This window comes from Callospermophilus lateralis, chromosome 7, assembly GCF_048772815.1.
Source record: "Callospermophilus lateralis isolate mCalLat2 chromosome 7, mCalLat2.hap1, whole genome shotgun sequence".
Classification (NCBI taxonomy): Eukaryota; Metazoa; Chordata; class Mammalia; order Rodentia; family Sciuridae; genus Callospermophilus; species Callospermophilus lateralis.
The window spans coordinates 6,984,071-7,002,156 of record NC_135311.1 but is presented as its reverse complement, the minus strand read 5'-3'; the positions used below and the strand labels follow the sequence as shown (position 1 = coordinate 7,002,156).

Below are 18,086 nucleotides of genomic sequence, written 5' to 3'. Positions count from 1 at the left end.
CCGACGGGAACCCCTCCCACCACCGAGTTTTCCTGAGCATGAGGTCCCGCCCACTGGCCGGCTGTGGGTGATTGAGGCGAAAGTCCCTGAAACCAGAGAAAGAAGGGTAGGAAGGTCCAGCTGTAATTCCAGCTACTTGGGAGGCTGAGGCAGAAGGGTTTCAAGTTCAAGGCCAGTCTCAGGCATTTAGCAAGACTTTGACTTGATGTATTAAAAAAATAATAAATAAAAAAGTGCTGGGATGCCAACTTAGTGGTAAAAAGCCGCTAAGTTCAATTCCCAGTACCCTGGGCTCTGGAGGCGGGGCAGGGAGAAAGTGTAGATAGATTATTCTATGAGACTCCATCGATTCTTTAAATCTGGTTCTCAGGGGTGTTTTATAGGAGCAGAATGTTCTGGGTTCAGGTTTTTGGAAAAATCCTATACTGCCTGGATTTCAGTATCTGATTGCCATTATTGTCTCACATTTCTGAGACCACTGAAGGTAATTGTAGAAGACTCTAGAAACTCTGATTAAAGACCAAACCTGGAGAGGAGGTGCAATAGTTCTGAAAATTTACAAAAATCATTGAACTCTTTATGGAAAACTGATGGATTTTTGTGGTTTATAAATTTAAAAAAAATTAAAAAAAATATATGAAAGTGCCTAAGTGTTGAATTAGTGTTAAAGTGCCTAATTAGTGTTGAATATTCATCTTCTATGAGTGGTAACTGCTTAGGGTTGAATAGGAAAGGAGGAGTAGGAGCAGTAACCCAAAAGATCTGTGTATTTTGTAGGTCAAAAGGACACAAGGCAGAAACGGTGGAAAATACCTGTAATTCCAGCTACCCAAAGGTAGAGGCAGGAGGATTATAAATTGGAGGCCAGTCAGGGCAACTTCAGATCCCCAGACTTCTTGTCTTCCCCTCACTAAAACAAAAAAAAAAAAGGAGAACCGAAGTGAAACTTCCAAACTTTTGGACACTTCCTTGCTAATTTATGAGACAATGTGATTCTCGTCAAACTACTGGCGATTATAGCCATGATTACATTAATTTCACCCTTTATTTTGCTCACCTGTAAAATGAGGGAGCGAAATACTTTTTTTGAGGGGGAAGGGGTATACCGGGGATTGAACCTTTTTATTTTGAAACAGGGTCTCCTAAATTGCTGAGGCTTGCTTTGAGCTTCTAATTCTCAGCTTCCCGACCTGCTGGCATTACAGGAGTGCGCCACTAAGCCTGTCGCATTTTCCTAGTTTGGACATTCTGTCCTTCCAGAAAAGTGGAAAGAACCAGGCGTGTGGAGGCTGAGGCATGAAATTGTAAGTTCAAAGCCAGCCTCTGCAATTAAGTGAGGCACCCAAGGAATTCACCGAAACTGAAAAGGAGTGGGGATATGGATATAGCTCAATAGCAAAGCGCCTCTGGGGTTCAAGCCCCAGTTCACACACATACACACACACACACACACAAAAAAAAAAAAAAAAAAAAAGAAAGAAAAGAAAAAAAAGGACCCTGGTCCTAGATGTCATTCATTCATTCAAAATACATGTATCGAATTATTGAATATTGACTATGCCCCCAGAAACTTTCCTTCATGAGTCACGCATTAGGAGATAAAGTTAGGATACCAGATGCCTGATTGCCCTTGATTTTCCTAGGGTGTACCTAGGCAAAATCACCTATTCAGCTAAATCAGAACTTTGTCCTTTGCAAACTGGAAAGTTAAATAATAATGTCCGTTGGCTCACAGTTTATTCTGAAGACCAAACTATCTAAGATGATGTAAATGAAAGCATTTTAAAAATGAAGAGTATTATATTAGATCTAAATAATTTGCTGTAATTTGAATCCAAATCGGCCTTTGTTTGTTTTGTCCTGCTGGTCCCAGCCCCCCACCCCTTACTGGGGATGGAATCCAGGGACGCTCTACCACTGAGCTACATTCCCAGCCTTTTTATTTCTTATTTTGGTACAGGGTCTCGCCAAATTGCCATGCTGGCCTCGAACTTGCGACCCTCCTGCCTCAACCTCCCGGTGCTGAGGTGTGTGTTATTGCGCCCCAATCAGCCTTAGTTTTATTTAGGAATCTGGGCCCCCTTCCCCCCAGGAATTGTATCCAAGGGCGCTTTACCACCCTCAGCCCTATTTTATATTTTATTTATTTTACTGAGTTGCTTAGAGCCTCGCTTTTGCAGAGGCTGGCTTTGAACTCGCGATTCTCCTGCTTCACGAGTCGCTGGGATTATAGACTGGCGCGGCGCCGGCAGGAACTAGTATTGTTTATAATCTAGATCCCTCTTCCTGAAGTTTTAAGTCTTGGTTTCTTCCTGTGTCCCGGAAGTTTCGTAGGGATGTAGGGATGTTTTGAATCTCAATCCCCAGTTTTGAGCAAGATAGTTTCATCGATAGAAAAAGCGAAGTCATGCCTTTAATTTTTTTTGCCAGTAACCGACGTACTAGCGCTGGCTTCATTTGACCCTGAAAAGGATGGCGCCTAGCATATTGCGCATGCTCCTTGACTTTCTTAGTCACCGCCCACCGCGACTCGGGGGCGCGCACGTCATTCGCTGCCGTTGCCTGACTTCCGCTGGTGCAGGAGCTGAGTTTCCGCGGGATTAGGCCGGTTTGTGAGGGTACTGGGTAGTGCGCGGTGGGGCGGGAAGAGGCAGGTGGGGTCCGGGGCGCCTGTGAGTAGGGTGTCCAGGATGAGGGGCGTCGGGTGGATAGGTGGGCGCCGGGTGCGTGACGGTAGTAGGGGCGAGACGTTGTCTGGTTGGTAGTGTGGACTTGGCCAGCGCTTGGCGCCGAGGCGAATAGCGCATTTCGGACCTCTTTTTGAAAAGCTTTCCCTGGAGGAGGCCGCGCCTCGGCTGCCTCTAGACTGGCATTCATTCATCCTGGGGTCGGACTCAGGCTCCCGAGGGAGTGGACTCTTGAGCTACTGCAGTGTGTGAGGTGCTTGGAGCCGACCCCTGCACTCTCCTGACTGAATAGTAGCAGCTTTTGCTTTTTCTAATTTCTTCCCTTTCTCTTCTGGCCCTCAGTAACTCATCTGTAAATGAAGGAGTCCTGTAGGTTACTCCCTTACCACCCTCCCTCGCAGGGACCAGGCATCTTCCCATTATTGAAGTTTGTCAAGATAAGAACTTTGGCTGATTTGGGCGTTTCCACCGATGTTCTAAAGAAACGGAATTAGGGAGGTTTAATACTAATCTTACAGGTCAAACTCTCAGAGGTAGTCCAGGCTTCCAGGCTTTCCCTATTAGGTGGGCATTCAGACTTCGGTTGAATATTGTCATTGATGGAGAACCCTCTGTTAACTCAAGGCAGCTTATTCTGTCTTGGACCTACTTATGAGAGTAAAGTATTCCTGGGTTGAACAATGCTGTTAGTTTCCACCTAATGCTTAATCCAAGTGCTGCGCAGTCATTCAAGCCCTCTTTCATTCATTCACTTACTCAGGGAACATATATTGAGTATTTCCAATATCCAAATACTACTGGATACTAGGGATGCCAGGTGAAGGAGTCATTTTTCTCAAGAAGCTCATAGTTTTGGAGGAAGAAGACAGAAAAGTAAAGATATAATTACAAAGGTAGTAAATACTATAAAAGCAGTTTGCAAATAGGTGCTCTAAGGATATAAAGGAAGGTGTGCTGCATTTAGGCTAGTTATTGTCCTTACAATATGATAACTAGAATTGAAGCCAAGAGTCCAGAAGTAACAATGGAGAGAACAGTAGAAATCTCTTCCTTGTTCCAAAAGAAATTTTGTGTTAGTATAACTAAACACACTTTGCTTTTGCTTTTGGATTGTTTCTGTTAAGGATATACTTGTTTATGAATACATCAGAAGCAAATATTTATTAATCTTTCTTACCAGCTAATGATGTGGGTGCACTTTTTATTTCATTTTATAGCTGGAGAGACTAAACTTTAGGTTAATTTATTGATGCAAGATTACAAAGCTGGAGTGAAATTAACTTGAGAAACAAATCCAGTTAGAGTATATATTTGCTTTCAGCATCATACTGTTCTACCTTCTTGATGATGGTAACAATAATAACACATTTATTAATCACCACCATTTAATTAAAAAAAATTATGCTACCATTTAATATTTGTAACAATTCAGGTGAGAATAATGTTTTTGAACTTTTTTTTTTTTTTTTTTTAACAGTTGAGAAAAAAGAAGTTCACAGAGTTTTAATCATTTGGCCAAGGTAACATACTAATCAGTTGTAAAGTTGGAATTTGAACTCAGGCACTCTAATCATTGTTTCTCTTCTTCTACCTAATGGAATACTGTGCATTTTGTGTAAAGAATTGTATTTGTGATTGGATGTGAATAAAATGAAAAGACAATTGTTAAAATGTTATTATCATTAATTAATATGAAGTTGATAAGAACTTTTTTATCCTTTTAGGATGGAATAAAAGTGGGACTCTTAAAATGATGCCGTGTAAGAAGAGAAGAACTACAGCAACAGAATCTCCACAGCATAAGGGCAACCCAGAGGAAGACAACTTAGATGTAGAGTCAGCTGTTAAACCAGAATCTAACCAGACTAAAGACTTGGGGTCTGTGTCAATATCCTGGGGTCCAAATCATGGCAGAGCAGTTGGCCTTGAAGTTCAGTCTTTGCAGGATGCAGGAAATCAGCTTGGTGTGGAGGATTCATCTTTAAGTTCTAGGACACTCATCCAGGACACAAATTTGCCAATTTTGGAAGCTGTTGATGTGGCTATCTCTCAGGAAATCACCCTACCTTCCTTGGTGTCTTCCCATCCCCTTAATATATCCATTGGCAAAGGAAAACTCCAGGCCAGTGCCTCAAAGAGAGGGAAAAAAACTGTCCTCAGGCCTGGGTCAGTTACCCAAGAAGACAGAAGTGATCATTCTATCATAAAGGAGCCTTTTACAGGAGAGCCTAGTGAAGAAGTCAAGGAAGAAGAAGGTAAGATGTGTAAGGTCTCTAGGTTATATTTTCCTCGTTAGTATAGGTTGAGTATCCCCAATCCGAAAATTCAAAATGTTTTGAAATTTGAAAGTTTTGGAGTGCTGGCATGATGCTAACAAGTGGAAAATTCTACGCTAACCTCATGTGAGGTATTGTGGTTAAAATGCAGGTGCACTAGAAATATTGTATAAAATTACCTTCAGGCTATACTAAAAAGGTGCACATGAAAACTAAATGAATTTTTTGTTTAGATTGGATTCTGTCATCAAGATAGATAGCACATTATGTGCATTATATTCTGAGATCCTCCAAAATAAAAAAATCCAAAAAGCTTCTGGACTCATGCATTTTGGATAAGGGTTACTCAACCTCTGTATTACTCTGTCATTGCTTTCTCTGTAGTGCCTTTACAGACACTGTTTCTGAAAGGGCTTACTGGTTTGCTATGGAATTGGGAGCCATGGAGTTTATTGTCAGCAGTGATCTATATGAATAGAGATTTCCTTTTCCCTTTTTATTCTTTTGATCTGTGTCCTTATCTCTTTACTTTCTCTCATGCTTTATTCTGCGTGTCTGTGGAGGCAAACTGTGAATAATAGTCTTGTGATTAGATGGATGTCCACAAAGTGAGATTTGTGGGAGAAAGGCAACAGTGTAAGGGACTTAAAAGAGAGACTACTGTTAGAGATGTTGGGAGAAACTCAGTGGAGACAAGAAACTCTTAGGTCTTGAAGGCTGAGCTGCATTTGACAGAATGGTGACAGGGGCACCTAGGCCAAGAATAGTTTGTGCAAAGGTAGAAGAGGATGGGAACATAGTTGCTTGGAAAAAGTGGTAGGAGCTGACTTCAGAGTGGTAGATTGTGCTTAGGTTGTCAAGGGTGTTGTTTTTTGTACTAAGGTGTTTGAACTTTTCTAGAAAGTAGGAAATAACTGTTTAATGGATAAGCAGAACACATGTATGCTTTAGAAAAGACATCAACTCTTCCTAATCATTTATTTTCAATATCTTTTATGGTTTTTTTTTTTTTTTAATACCTTTATTTTATTTATTTTTGTGTGGTGCTGAGAATCGAACCCAGGGCCTCACATGTTCTAGGCAAGCGCTCTACGACTGAGCCACAACCCTAGCCCCTATGAACCAGGGCCTTGTACATGGGAGGCAAGCACTCTCCCATTTGAGCTATATTCTCAGCCCCTTATGCTGTGTTCTTTTTTGTTGCATTTTAAGTCGGTTCCCTTGGTCTTATTTTGTCCTTCTGGTGACTTTTTTCATAGTAAACATACTGTGTTAGTACTGATACTGTGTTTGTACAGCAAAATTTCATGTTTCTGACTCTACTGTGTTTGAAAATTGATGAAGTAGATGAATTATCTGAAGCACATTGTCAAAGATGGAAGATCTTTGGGAAAAGTACCTTCCTATAGAATCAGCCCTTGTCAAGGCTGTGTCCCCCCGTCCCCCCATTTTTGATACTAGGAATTGAAGTGGCTCTATTGTTATAACCACATTCAGAGTAATTTGTATTGGCATATTGATTCTGGAGCACTATATTTCATTTGGAAGGAGAGGAGCAGCAGATTGAACACTACCTTGGTTTGAGGAAGATGACTGGAGAAGTTACAGTAAAAGTTCTAGGAGGACTGGGCGCAGTGGGGGCACATCTGTAATCGCAGCTGTTTAGAAGACTGAGGCAGGAGGATGGCAAATGCAAGGTTACCCTGAGCAATTCAATTTTTTTTTTTTTTCTGATACTGGGGATTTAACCCAGGGACAGTTTCCCCACTGAGCTACATCCCTAGCTCTTTTTTAATCTTGGTTTGAAACAGAATCTCACTAAGTTGTTTAGGGCCTTGCTAAGTTGCTGAGCTGCCTTTGAACTTGTTGTCATCCTGTTTCAGCCTGGTATTACAGGCATGTGCTACCTGGCTTTTTTTTTTTTTTTTTTTAATTGGGGCTTTAACCCAGGGGCATTGACCACTAAGCTCCATCCCCTAGGTCTTTAAATTTTTTACCTTGTGACATGGTCTCACTAAATTGCTGAGGTGGGCTTTGAACTTGTAACCGAATTTGCAATCCTCCTGTCTAACTTCCCAAGTTGCTCATTGCTCATGTGTACCACTGTGCCTGGCTCACCCTCAGCAACTTAGCAAGAAAGAAAGGGGAGGGGAAAAAAAACAAAGGCTGGAGGAGAGTTTAAAATTTAGTGGTAGGAATTGGGAGTGCACTCAGGGGTAGAACACCTGCCTAGAGTAAGGCCCTGGGTTTGATCACCAGTGTTGCAAAAATAAATAAGTAGCAAAAGAGAGATAAGGACCTTCAAAAATAGATATAGAAGAGTTTTTTGGAAAGAGAATGTCATATTGGGGTTAAAGAGGTAGGGAGGAAAGCACTAATGATACTTTTTGCAGTAGGAGAATGGGAATTTGCTAGAGGAAGCAGGAATATTATTGAATTTTCTTCAAGGTAGGTCACTTGAAGACAGGAGGAGCTGGAGGATAATATAAGATTAAAATGCTAGAGAAGGAATTGATTAATAACTAGGGGTTCAAAGTTTGGTACCCAGTCATTTAACCACTGAGCCACATCCCCAGCCCTTTTTATTTATTTTTTTTGACACAGGTGTTGCTAAATTGCTTAGGGCCTCGCTAAGTTGCTGAGGATGGTTTTGAACTTGCAATCTCCTCCCAGCCTCCTAAGCTGCTGGGGTTACAGGCATGTAAAACTATGCCCAGGGCTGGGGATGTGGCTCAAGCAGCAGGGCGTTCGCCTGGCATGCGCAGGGTGCTGGTTTCGATCCTCAGCACCACATAAAAAAAAAAAAAAGATGTTGTGTCCACCAAAAACTAAAAAAATATATAAAAACAAAAAACAAAACAAAACTATGCCCAGCTAGAGATTTTTTTTTAAATGATTATTTTAGGGCTGGGAATGTGGCTCAAGCGGTAATGCGCTCGCCTGGCATGCTTGGGGTGCTGGGTTCGATCCTCAGCACCACATACAAATAGAAAAAGATGTTGTGTCCACTGAAAACTGAAAAATAAATATTAAAAATCTCTCTCTCTCTCTTTAAAAAAATGGTTATTTTATAGATATCCAAATGTAGATAAATTAAAAAAAATTTGTTTAGGATTATCTGTAATATTGCTCCACTTCATTAAGTTGGGTAACCAAATTGATCCAGGGCCAGCCTAGGCAACATAGTGAGAACACCGCCCCCAATCTTAAAAAAAAAAAGAAAGAAAGAAAAAAGAAAAAAAAATACACATGTTGCATTTTGGAAGTATTGAAAATTTTGAAAAAAAAGTATCACCCATAATCTTACTACTCAGAATAATTTCTACTGAAGTTTTAGTGCATATTCTTATATTTGTTTTGCTTTTTTCTTTTTGATGTTACAGGTGATTGAACCCAGGGGCACTCTACCACTAAGTTATACTCCTTGCCCTTTTTTATTATTGTTTTTTATTTTGAGCCAGGTTCTTGCTAAGTTGCTGAGGCTGGCCTTGAATTTGCTATCCCTCTGTTTTAGCCTCTTGAATGTCTGTAATTATAGATGGGCTTGGTTTGCTTTCTTCCAAGTAACATTTTAGTTTTCTGATATGAAAGCGGCTCATCATATTCATTGTAGAAAAAGTGAACAAAATGTAGAAAAGACATCTGCACGATTTTGAAGTATTGTCATTTTGTTACAAGTTGTACATAGTTAAAGCAAGTTTCTAGACTGCCGGTGTGAGTGGTGAAAACCACCACCCCAAACCTTTTTTTTTTTTTTTTTTTTTTTTTTTTTTAAGACAGGAAAATGTTGCCTTGGCTGGCCTTGATTTCCTAGGCTCAAGTGGTCCCCCTGCTTCAGCTTCCACAGTTAGCTGGTACTATAGGCATTGAATCTCCATAGCTGACTAAATCTTGTTATTGTTTAAAAAAATTTTTTTGTGGCACTAATGGTTGAACTCAGGTCCTTACACATGCTGGGCAAGTACTCTATCATTGGGCTACATTCTCAGCCCCTAAATCTCTCTCTCTCTCTCTTTATTTTTTTCGTGGTGCTGGGGATTAAACTCAGGGACACTCTACTGCTGAGCTACCTCCCCTTTTTGTTTTTTATTTTGAGTTTTGCTAAGTTGCCCAGGTTGGTATTGAATGTGATCCTCCAGCTTCAGACTTAAACCTTTTTCTTTCTCTCTTTTTTTTTTTTTTAAATTTTAATTTGTTATATATGATGCAGAATGTGTTACAATTCATGTTATACATATAGAGCACAGTTTTTGATATCTCTGATTGTACACAAAATAGAGTCACATCCTTCATGTCTTCATATATGTACTGAGGATAATGATGACCATTGCATTCCACCATCTTTCCTTCCCCTATGCCTCTTCCCTACCTCTCCCTCCCCTTTTCCCCTTTGCCCTATCTAGAGTTCATTTAATCCTCCCATCCCCCACCCCCTTAAACCTTTCTCTTTAATGGGCTTATTATAATAGAATTTTACTTATTCCCTTATGTATATTTGTTTTTAATTTTTTTAATGCTGGGGATTGAACCCATGGCCTTGCACATGGTAAGCATGTACTCTACTACTGATTGCACCCCCAGCCTTACTTGTTCTTTTTAAATTTATTTATGTACACTAATTTATTCCTTTCTTCCTTTTTTTTCCTTACTTTTTATTTTTCATTCCTTTTTCTCCTTTTGGTACTGGAAATTGAATCCAGACTTTGCTTATGCTAAATAAGTGCTCACCACTAAGCTCTATTTCTAATCCCTACTCTATTTTCTTTTATTTCATTTTAATTTGTTCTAATTAGTTATATATGACAGTAGAATTCATTTTGACACATCATACATAGAGTATAACTTCTCATTCTTTTTAAAAAAATTTTTTTTTTTTTTTTAGTTGTAGATGGACACGATACCTTTATTTTATTTATTTATTTTTATGTGGTGCTGAGGATCGAGCCAGTGCTTCACACATGCTAGGTGAGCGCTCTGCCACTGAGCCACAACCCCAGCCCATAACTTCTTATTCTTCTTGTTGTACATGGTGTAGAGTTACACTGGTTGTATAATCATCTGTGCACAAAAGGTAATAATGTCCGATTCATTCTACTACCTTTCTACTCTCTTACCTCCTTACTTCCCTTTACTTCCTTCTCTAATCCAAAGTACCTCTATTCTTCCCTAGTCTTCCCTTATTGTGAATTAACATCTGCTTTTTTTAAAATTTGTTTTTAGTTGTAGATGGACACAATACCTTTATTTTATTTATTTTTATGTGGTGCTGAGGATGGAACCCAGTGCCTTACACGTACTAGGCAAATACCCTACCACTGAGCCATAACCTCAGCCCTGTACTCTATTTTCTACTTATCCCTTTTTTTTCTTTACCTCTTAGAAGTGATTAGTATAGTCAGATTTTACCTTGATTTGTACAGTTCTCAGCTAATGATTTTTGTGTTATCAATTTACAATTATCAGGCTGTTATTAAACAACTTATCAATGCTCTGTTTATGATTTTTCCTTCTGTCTCTCTCATACTACTTGGCTTCTCTTTCTGAGATCTTTAAGTACCTAACATTTAAAAAGTCAAGAAAGGGTGGGGATGTTAGAGTTTTTAAGCAAATGAATTAAATCGAAAACCAATGTGATGGAGTCTAAGGGAAAGAGGTTGCAGAGAAAAGGAATACTAATATAGATACATAAAAAATGATCTTGTGGTGCATCTGACAAAATGTTTGTAGGGACTGTTTAGAGTAGTCCAAATATGTTGTTATTAGCTTTTTGTCAGAGGGACAACATACCTGAAAAAACAACTTTTTTTTTTTTTTTCCTTAATCAGTGATTTAACTCAGGGGCATTCAACCACTAAACGACATCCCCAGCCTATTTTTTTATTTTATTTAGAAACAAGGTCTCACTGAGTTGCTTAGCACCTTGCTGTTGCTGAGGCTGACTTTGAACTCATGATGCTCCTGTCCCAGCCTCCCAAGTCACTGGGATGTGGGAGTGGAAGAAGTTCTGTGTACCAAAGTAAACTTCTGTTTTTTTTTTTCTTTTTCTTTTTTTTTCATTTCAATAGTGCTAGGGATTGAACCCAGGTCTCCTGCATGCTATACCAGTGCTTAAAGTTCTCTATTTTGAAGGGTAATTCTTGCATAATTTGAAGTTTTTGGTATGTTTATTTAAAAAATTGTTTGCCTCAGTTTAGTTTTTAAAATGTAGACATCATTAATTCTAAAAATTATTAAAGATTATTGATTAAGCTATGCCATGGTATGGATTGAGATTCCCAGTTTGGCTGAGAAGAACTTTTTATGGATTGATGTACAATCCTTGTTAAAGTGAAAGCCTTGGGGGCTGGGGCTGTACCTCAGTGACAGAGCACTTGCCTAGCATTTGTGAGGCACTGGGTTTGATCTTTAGTACCACATAAAAACAAACAAGTAAATAAAGGCATTCTGTCCATCTACAACTACAAAAAAAAAAAAAAAAAGGAATTTCTTAGACTTTTGATCCTGTGAAGTAATTATGGGCTCCAGAAGTTAAAAAAAAGACATAATGACATTGATAGAGTTCAGGACTGATTCGTGCTTTTTTTTTTTTTTTTGGTACTGGGGATTGAACCGAGGCACATTTAAGCACTGAGCCACATCGCCAGCTCTTTTTAAAATATTTTATTTAGAGGCAGTATCTCATGGAATTGCTTAGGGCTTTGCAAGTTGCTGAGGGCTGAGGTTGGCTTTGAACTTGCAATCCTCCTGCCTCAGCCTCCTGAGCTGCTGGGATTATAGACATGCACCACCATGCCTGGCTCTTGATTCGCTTTCTATATTGCATGAAGGTTTCTTTCCCTTTTTAATGCTACCTGTGCCTCCCTTCCATCCCCAAGAAGAGTTAAGGTGAGAAAGTTGTCTAATGAACTGTGGAACTATGTAATTTATGTAATAAATTATGTAACAATTTATGTAATAGTTATGTAAACTATGTAATTTATGGTGGTATTTACAATGTTCTGTAACATTGGTTAATAGTCAAGACATTTTATATGTATATCATTTATAGTTGATAAATTTGGTTGTTTGATTTGGATAGTTAGTGTCCCCCAAAAGCTCATTTGTGAGACAATGCAAGAACATTCAGAGGTAAAATGATTAGATTGTGAAAGTCATAACCTAGTCAGTGATCCACTGATTTGAATTAACTGCAGTAACTGTAGGCAGGTAAGCTGGAGGAGGCATGTTACTGGGGGCTTGTCTTTTTGAGTTTCCTATTTTGTCACTGGTGAGTGGAGATATCTCTTTCTCTCCCTCCCTCCCTCCCTCTCCTTGTTGCCACGTTCTGGGGGGCTTTCCTTTGACATACCCGTTTGCCATGATGTTCTGCCTCACCTTGGGCACAGAGCTATGGAGATGGCCTTCTGTGGACTGAGATCTCTAAAACCATGAACCCCAAATAAACTTCTTTATGTTGTTGTTGTTCTTTTTTTTTTTTTTTTTTTTGGTACTGGGGCACTCCACCACTGAGCCACATCCCCAGCCCTATTTTGTACTTTATTGAGAGACAGGGTCTCACTGAGTTGCTTAGTGCCCTACTTTTGCTGAGGCTGGCTTTGAACTTTCAGTCCTCCTGCCTCAGCCTCCTGAGCTGCTGGGATTACAGGTATGCACCACTGTACCCAGCCCTTTATGTTGTTTTTGTCAGAACTTTTGGTCATAGTGATGAAAAAGCTGACTAAATCAGTAGTGTTAATGGTTATCTATAAAAAATTTCCTTTGTTATCAGAACCCCTTTCCCAAATAAGAATCTGATTTTTCTTTTCTTCTTTTATTTTTGGTACTGGGGATTGAACCCAAGGGTGCTTAACCACTGAGCCTCATCCCCAGACCTTTTTGTAGTTAATTTAGAGACAGGGTCTCATTTATTTGCTTAGGGCCTTGCTAAGTTGCTGAGGCTGGCTTTGGACTTGAGCTGCTATGATTCCAGGTGTGTGCCACTACACCTAGCTCCTTTTTATATTTTTATTTAGAAACAGATTCTTGCTAAGTTGCTTAGGGCTTTGTTAAGTTGCTCAGGCTGGCTTTGAACTCAAAATCCCCCTGCCTCAACTTCCCGAGCTGTTGGGATTACAGGCATGTGCCAGCATGCAGACTTGAATCTGATTTTTCTATAGGAAATATTATAAAGCTCAAAGCATCTTAGAACTGGAAGGATCTTTGCAATTATTTAGTTCAACTCCCTGGTATTACAGATGAGTCATTTGTGTCTGAACCTCGATTTCAGTGTTTTTCTTAGGTTCTTGCCTCTCAGAGAGGGGGAATACTTGTATGTATAGTAAACTTCATTCATGAAGTTGTTTAACAAAAAAGACTTTATAACAAGATGCTGATTTTTTACAGCAGAGTATGATTGAGAATGGGCAAAGTATGGAGCAATGTTTGTGATTCTTCTAGGGAAACCTCAGATGCATTCTGGAGGGGAGATTCCTTTACCGCCCTCAGGCAGCCAATCTGCAAAACCAGGAGTCCAGCCTAGGAAACTATCCCAGCCAGATGTTTGTGCCTCTCCTCAAGAAAAGCCACTCAGGACTCTGGCTTACCAAGCTGAGGAAGAGATAGAGGATGGTGGACTCTTTATCCCAATGGGTAGGCTTCCTTTTTCTTTTCAACAAACTATTGAAGTATAATATGTAGAAAACTGCACATCTTCTAAGATATCCTGAGTTTCTTTCTTGAGTTCAGAAGTCCATTTTATTCTCTTTCAGTTTCACCCCCACCTAATGGGTAACTACTGTCCTGACTTCCAGTAGCATATATTGGTTCATCTGTTTTCTTTTGTATGAATAGAATCACATGTACATGCTTTTTGTGATTGCCTCTTTTTTTTTTTTTTGTCGCAGGGGACTGGGGATTGAACTCAGGGGCATTCAACCACTGAGCCACATCCCCGGCCCTATTTTGTATTTTATTTAGACACAGGGTCTCATTGAGTTGCTTAGTGCCTCCCTGTTGCTGAGGCTGGTTTGAACTCTCAATCTTCCTGCCTCAGCTTCCTGAGCCACTGGGATTATAGGCATGTACCGCATAGGATTGTGATTGCCTTTTTTCCACTCAACATTGGTGCAGAATGCTGTTTTAGATTGTTTATTTTCATTGTCATTTAATGTTCTGTTGTTTGAATATTCTTTGTCTTCTTTATCCATCCAACTCTTGATGGGCATTTTGATAGTTTCTGGTTGTATGATGCGCTCAAAGGTGTTGCTGTGAATATGCTACCAGGATTTTTTTTTAGTGTGTGTGAACCTGCTCACTTTTTTTTTTTTTTTAATGGACCTTTATTTTATTTATTTATATGAGGTGCTGAGAATTGAACCCAGTGCCTCACACATAATAGGCAAGTACTCTACCACTGAGTCACAACCCCAGCCCTCACTTTTTTTATATTGGATGCTAGCTCATAGGCTTAGGCCACCTTTATATTCTTTCAAAAATTTTTTTTTTAAATATATTTTTTAGTTGTCAATAGATACAATACCTTTATTTTATTTATTTTTTTTATGTGGTGCTGAGGATCGAACCCAGTGCCTCATACATGCTAGGCAAGCACTCTACCACTGAGCCACAACCCCAGCCCTATATTCTTTCAAAATATTTAATTTTTATTGTGAAATATAATATGTACAGACAGATAAATAGACATTTATTCATCTTAACAAATGGCTTTAAAGTGAGCATCTGTGCTGTTTTTTTTTTTTTTTTAATATTAGAGTTCCATTATTATGTAGGTTAGAAGTAGTGGAAGTAGATACCATGTTTTGTTTCTGAACATAGGAGAGAAATGTTCTGTATTATTCCATTTTGCATGATGATAGTTGTAGGCTTTTCATAGAAACATTTTTATCAGATTAAGGAAATTTTTTTCTTAGTTTTATTTTTTCTTTAAAAAAAGAGAGAGAGAATGAGAGAGAATTTTAATATTTTTTTTTTAGTTTTCCGAGAATACAACATCTTTTTTTTTTTTTTAAAGAGAGAGTGAGAGAGAGTGTTGAGAGCCATAGCTGAGTTGGAATGGCCCCTGGCATTTTGCCAACTGGTTGAGAGGCGAGCCATTAAGATGATGCTGGAATGAAACAAGTTGTGTATTCAATTGTATATAGACCCCTGCTGTCCAACTCGGTTGCCAGCTACTTTGGAGTTCTCACTTTGGAGTTCTGGCGGGGATTCCTGGGAAGTTCGTGTTGGTTGGTGAAGTTCTGGTGGAGGGAGTTCCGGTTGGTGTGTGGTGTGCCTAGGAGGGCCGCGTGGGTGGAGTTCAGAAATAAAGTTTGTTCCTGCTTGAGTGGCTCATGATTTGTGCCCAGCCAGACTGAGGCACTTAACCACTGAGCCACATCGCCAGCCCAATTTTGAATTTTATTTAGAGACAGGGCTCACTGAGTTGCTTAGCATCTCCCCAAATTGCTGAAGCTGGCTTTGAATTCGAGATCCTCCTGCCTCCACCTCCTGAGTCGCTGGTACTCTCTAGGATTTGATTCTCTAACTCAGCTGCTTTGGTTGCCTTGGCTTCTTCAATTGCCCCCAAATGATTTTTTATCAGGCAAAACTGATGCTTGCTTTCATCTTAGAAGTCCTTATTTCAAGGATCACAACTCTTTACATCCTGTCTTCAGTGGCTATTCTCCAGTGCCTTTAGACCATCTTTGTATATGTGTATGTGTTTATGCAGTTTTATAGTTGTTTTTCGTGGAATGGTTGTTCTGAAAAAAGAAAAAAAATTTTTTTTTTTTGTTATGACCCAAACCAAATGTCCTGGGACTGTTTTTAATGTTGGAATGTTAAGCAACATTTTAAGAAGTCAAAGCAATTTTGTTGATTTAGATATTAACAGAATCTTTCCCATATTTTTACTGATCTCCTCCACTTTACCATAGTGCATTTTACTTTAAAAATTTATTGGTTACTTTATTAAGTCTACTTCTCAAGGGATATTTTGGTTCTAGCCATTTTCTCTAGTGAATTTGTTTTATGAAAGAAAAAATTTTCTTTTTTATCTTTTTCAGTTATTCTTTATTTATTTTAATTTTATGATTAATTTTATTTTTTGGGGCTGGGGATGTGGCTCAAGCGGTAGCGCGCTCGTCTGGCATGCGTGCGGCCCGGGTTCGAGCCTCAGCACCACATACAAAGATGTTGTGTTCTCCAAAAATTAAAAAAATAAATATTAAAATTAAAAAATAATAATAATTTTATTTTTAAATTTTTTAATAATTTGTTTTAATTAGTTACACAGAACACTCATCTTGACATATCATACATTTGAATCAGATGGGATATAATTTCTCATTTTTCTGAGTGTACAGGTTGCAGAATTACATTGGTCATGCAGTCACATATATACCCACAGCAATACTAAGGTCTATTTTATTCTGCTGTCCTTCCCTTTAGAGTCACTGGCATCCCAGTATTTAAAAAGTAAGATAACGGATTAGTTCCATAACAGAAAAAGATGTAACCATGTTATATTTTCTTAGATTATCTGTGCAATGTGTTAGAATTTGAATTTATTAGATTTGTCTTATAGACACACATTCCACAATATACTCAACATCAAAATCAGAAAACAGATGTAAATTTGACATGGGGATAGTTTAACCCATAGTGACAGTATTTTTTTTAAAATTTTTTTGGTAGGGATTGAACCCAGGAATGCTTTATCGTTCTGAGTCATCCCCAGTTTATTTTATTTTATTGTATTTTTTTTTTTTTATACAGTCTCATTAATTGTTTAGGGCCTCACTAGGTTTGTGAGGCTGGCCTTGAATTTTACAATCCTCATGTCTTAGCCTCTTGAGTCACTAAAATTACATGTGTGTGCCATCCTTCCTGGCCATAGTTCCAGTTTTGATTCCATGTTTATGGGATAGTTATTTTAGGGCCTTGAGGCATAGCTAAGTGGTGGAGCACTTGCCAACATGTGGAAGGTCCTGGGTTTGTTTGAAACATAGCAGTGAAAAAAAGATGTGTGTGGGGGTTAGATAGTAATTTAAATGTAATTATGATAATCCTGATGGTTTTTCAATGGGAAAGAATTTTCTGCAGTAAATTTTATTATTCTTTTAAATTCTATTATAAACTTTCTTTGTAATTCATTTAAATTGTGTCTCGCATTTTTGTTTTATTTGGATTGTGAATTTTGGTGGAAATCGTAAAGCAGTGCAACTCAAAAGTGTGGTCTGAGGACTTGTGTTAATCTGTATACTCTTACAGGTTTGATACAAAATAGCTAATGGCAGCTGGGCAGAGTTGTGTCTACCTCTGATCCTAGGAATTTGGGAGACTGAGGCAGGAGGATCCCGAGTTGAAGGCCGGCCTTAGCAACTTTGCCAGAGCCTCAGCAACTTTAGCGAGACCTTTCTCAAAATAGAAAAGAAAAAGGGCTGGGGACGTAGCTCAGTGATTAAAGGTCTGTGGGTTTAATTCCCAGTGCTGAAACTGGATTTTCTGCTGTTATGATTATGGCATGCAGGACCCATTTGTGTTAACAGCTCTCCCAGCTCCAGAGCAGGCCATGCCTGCTTGTGTTTATAGTTCAGCAGTGGCTCTTCCCAAGATTCCTTTCTGCGTTCTTGGCTCATGAACTTGAAGAATGAAATTCAGGGACAATGGAGTGTGAGTGTGAAAAGAGAAGAAACAGAGCTCTTGCCAAGTGAGAGGGGTTCAGAGAGTAGGCGGAAAAGCCAAATATTACAGAGCTGGGGGCTTCCAGGAAACTGAGGCAGCATGAAGGGCTTCTTTCAAACCCTGAAGTGATCAATTTAGAAGGATTTTAGACATGTTCCCCTAGTAACATGAGTTTATTTCAAGGTATGATAAAAGGAAAAGGGGCCACTCTCTAGGGAGAGTGTGGTTCTTCTCAGAGGGAAAGAGGGAGTGTGAGCCTTTCCTGCTCTCTAATTTTATTGGGAATTCCAGGAAAGCTTCTGGAGTTCTGCCCAAGTCCACCTTCTGACTTTTGACTGACAATCTAGGAGCTTGCATGTACCACCTCTGAGAATGGATGGTGTCGTACTCATAGGGTAGGAATTTTTAAGGAAATTGAGTCACCCTGTTTTTGCCTCAGTTTCCTGCTCCCTTAATTGGG

General features: G+C 39.1%; 1 protein-coding gene across 6 annotated transcripts in view; it reads left to right on the top strand.

Annotated features, from left to right (window-relative positions):
- The first annotated feature begins 2,559 nt into the window (after nt 1-2,559).
- Nucleotides 2,560-18,086, top strand: part of Gon4l (gon-4 like) — an 81,252-nt gene continuing 65,725 nt past the window's right edge. For 3 of the 6 annotated variants that reach the window (XM_076862165.1, XM_076862164.1, XM_076862161.1), the window contains exons 1-4: nt 2,560-2,608; nt 4,165-4,207; nt 4,412-4,942; nt 13,400-13,591. In XM_076862165.1, coding sequence (XP_076718280.1) covers nt 4,438-4,942; nt 13,400-13,591 — 697 coding nt within the window. In that variant the 5' untranslated portion in view covers nt 2,560-2,608; nt 4,165-4,207; nt 4,412-4,437. Of the gene's footprint in view, nt 2,609-3,474; nt 3,581-3,680; nt 3,760-4,164; nt 4,208-4,411; nt 4,943-13,399; nt 13,592-18,086 lie in introns of those variants that run through there. The other 3 variants (XM_076862162.1, XM_076862163.1, XM_076862166.1) reach the window with 3 other exon arrangements.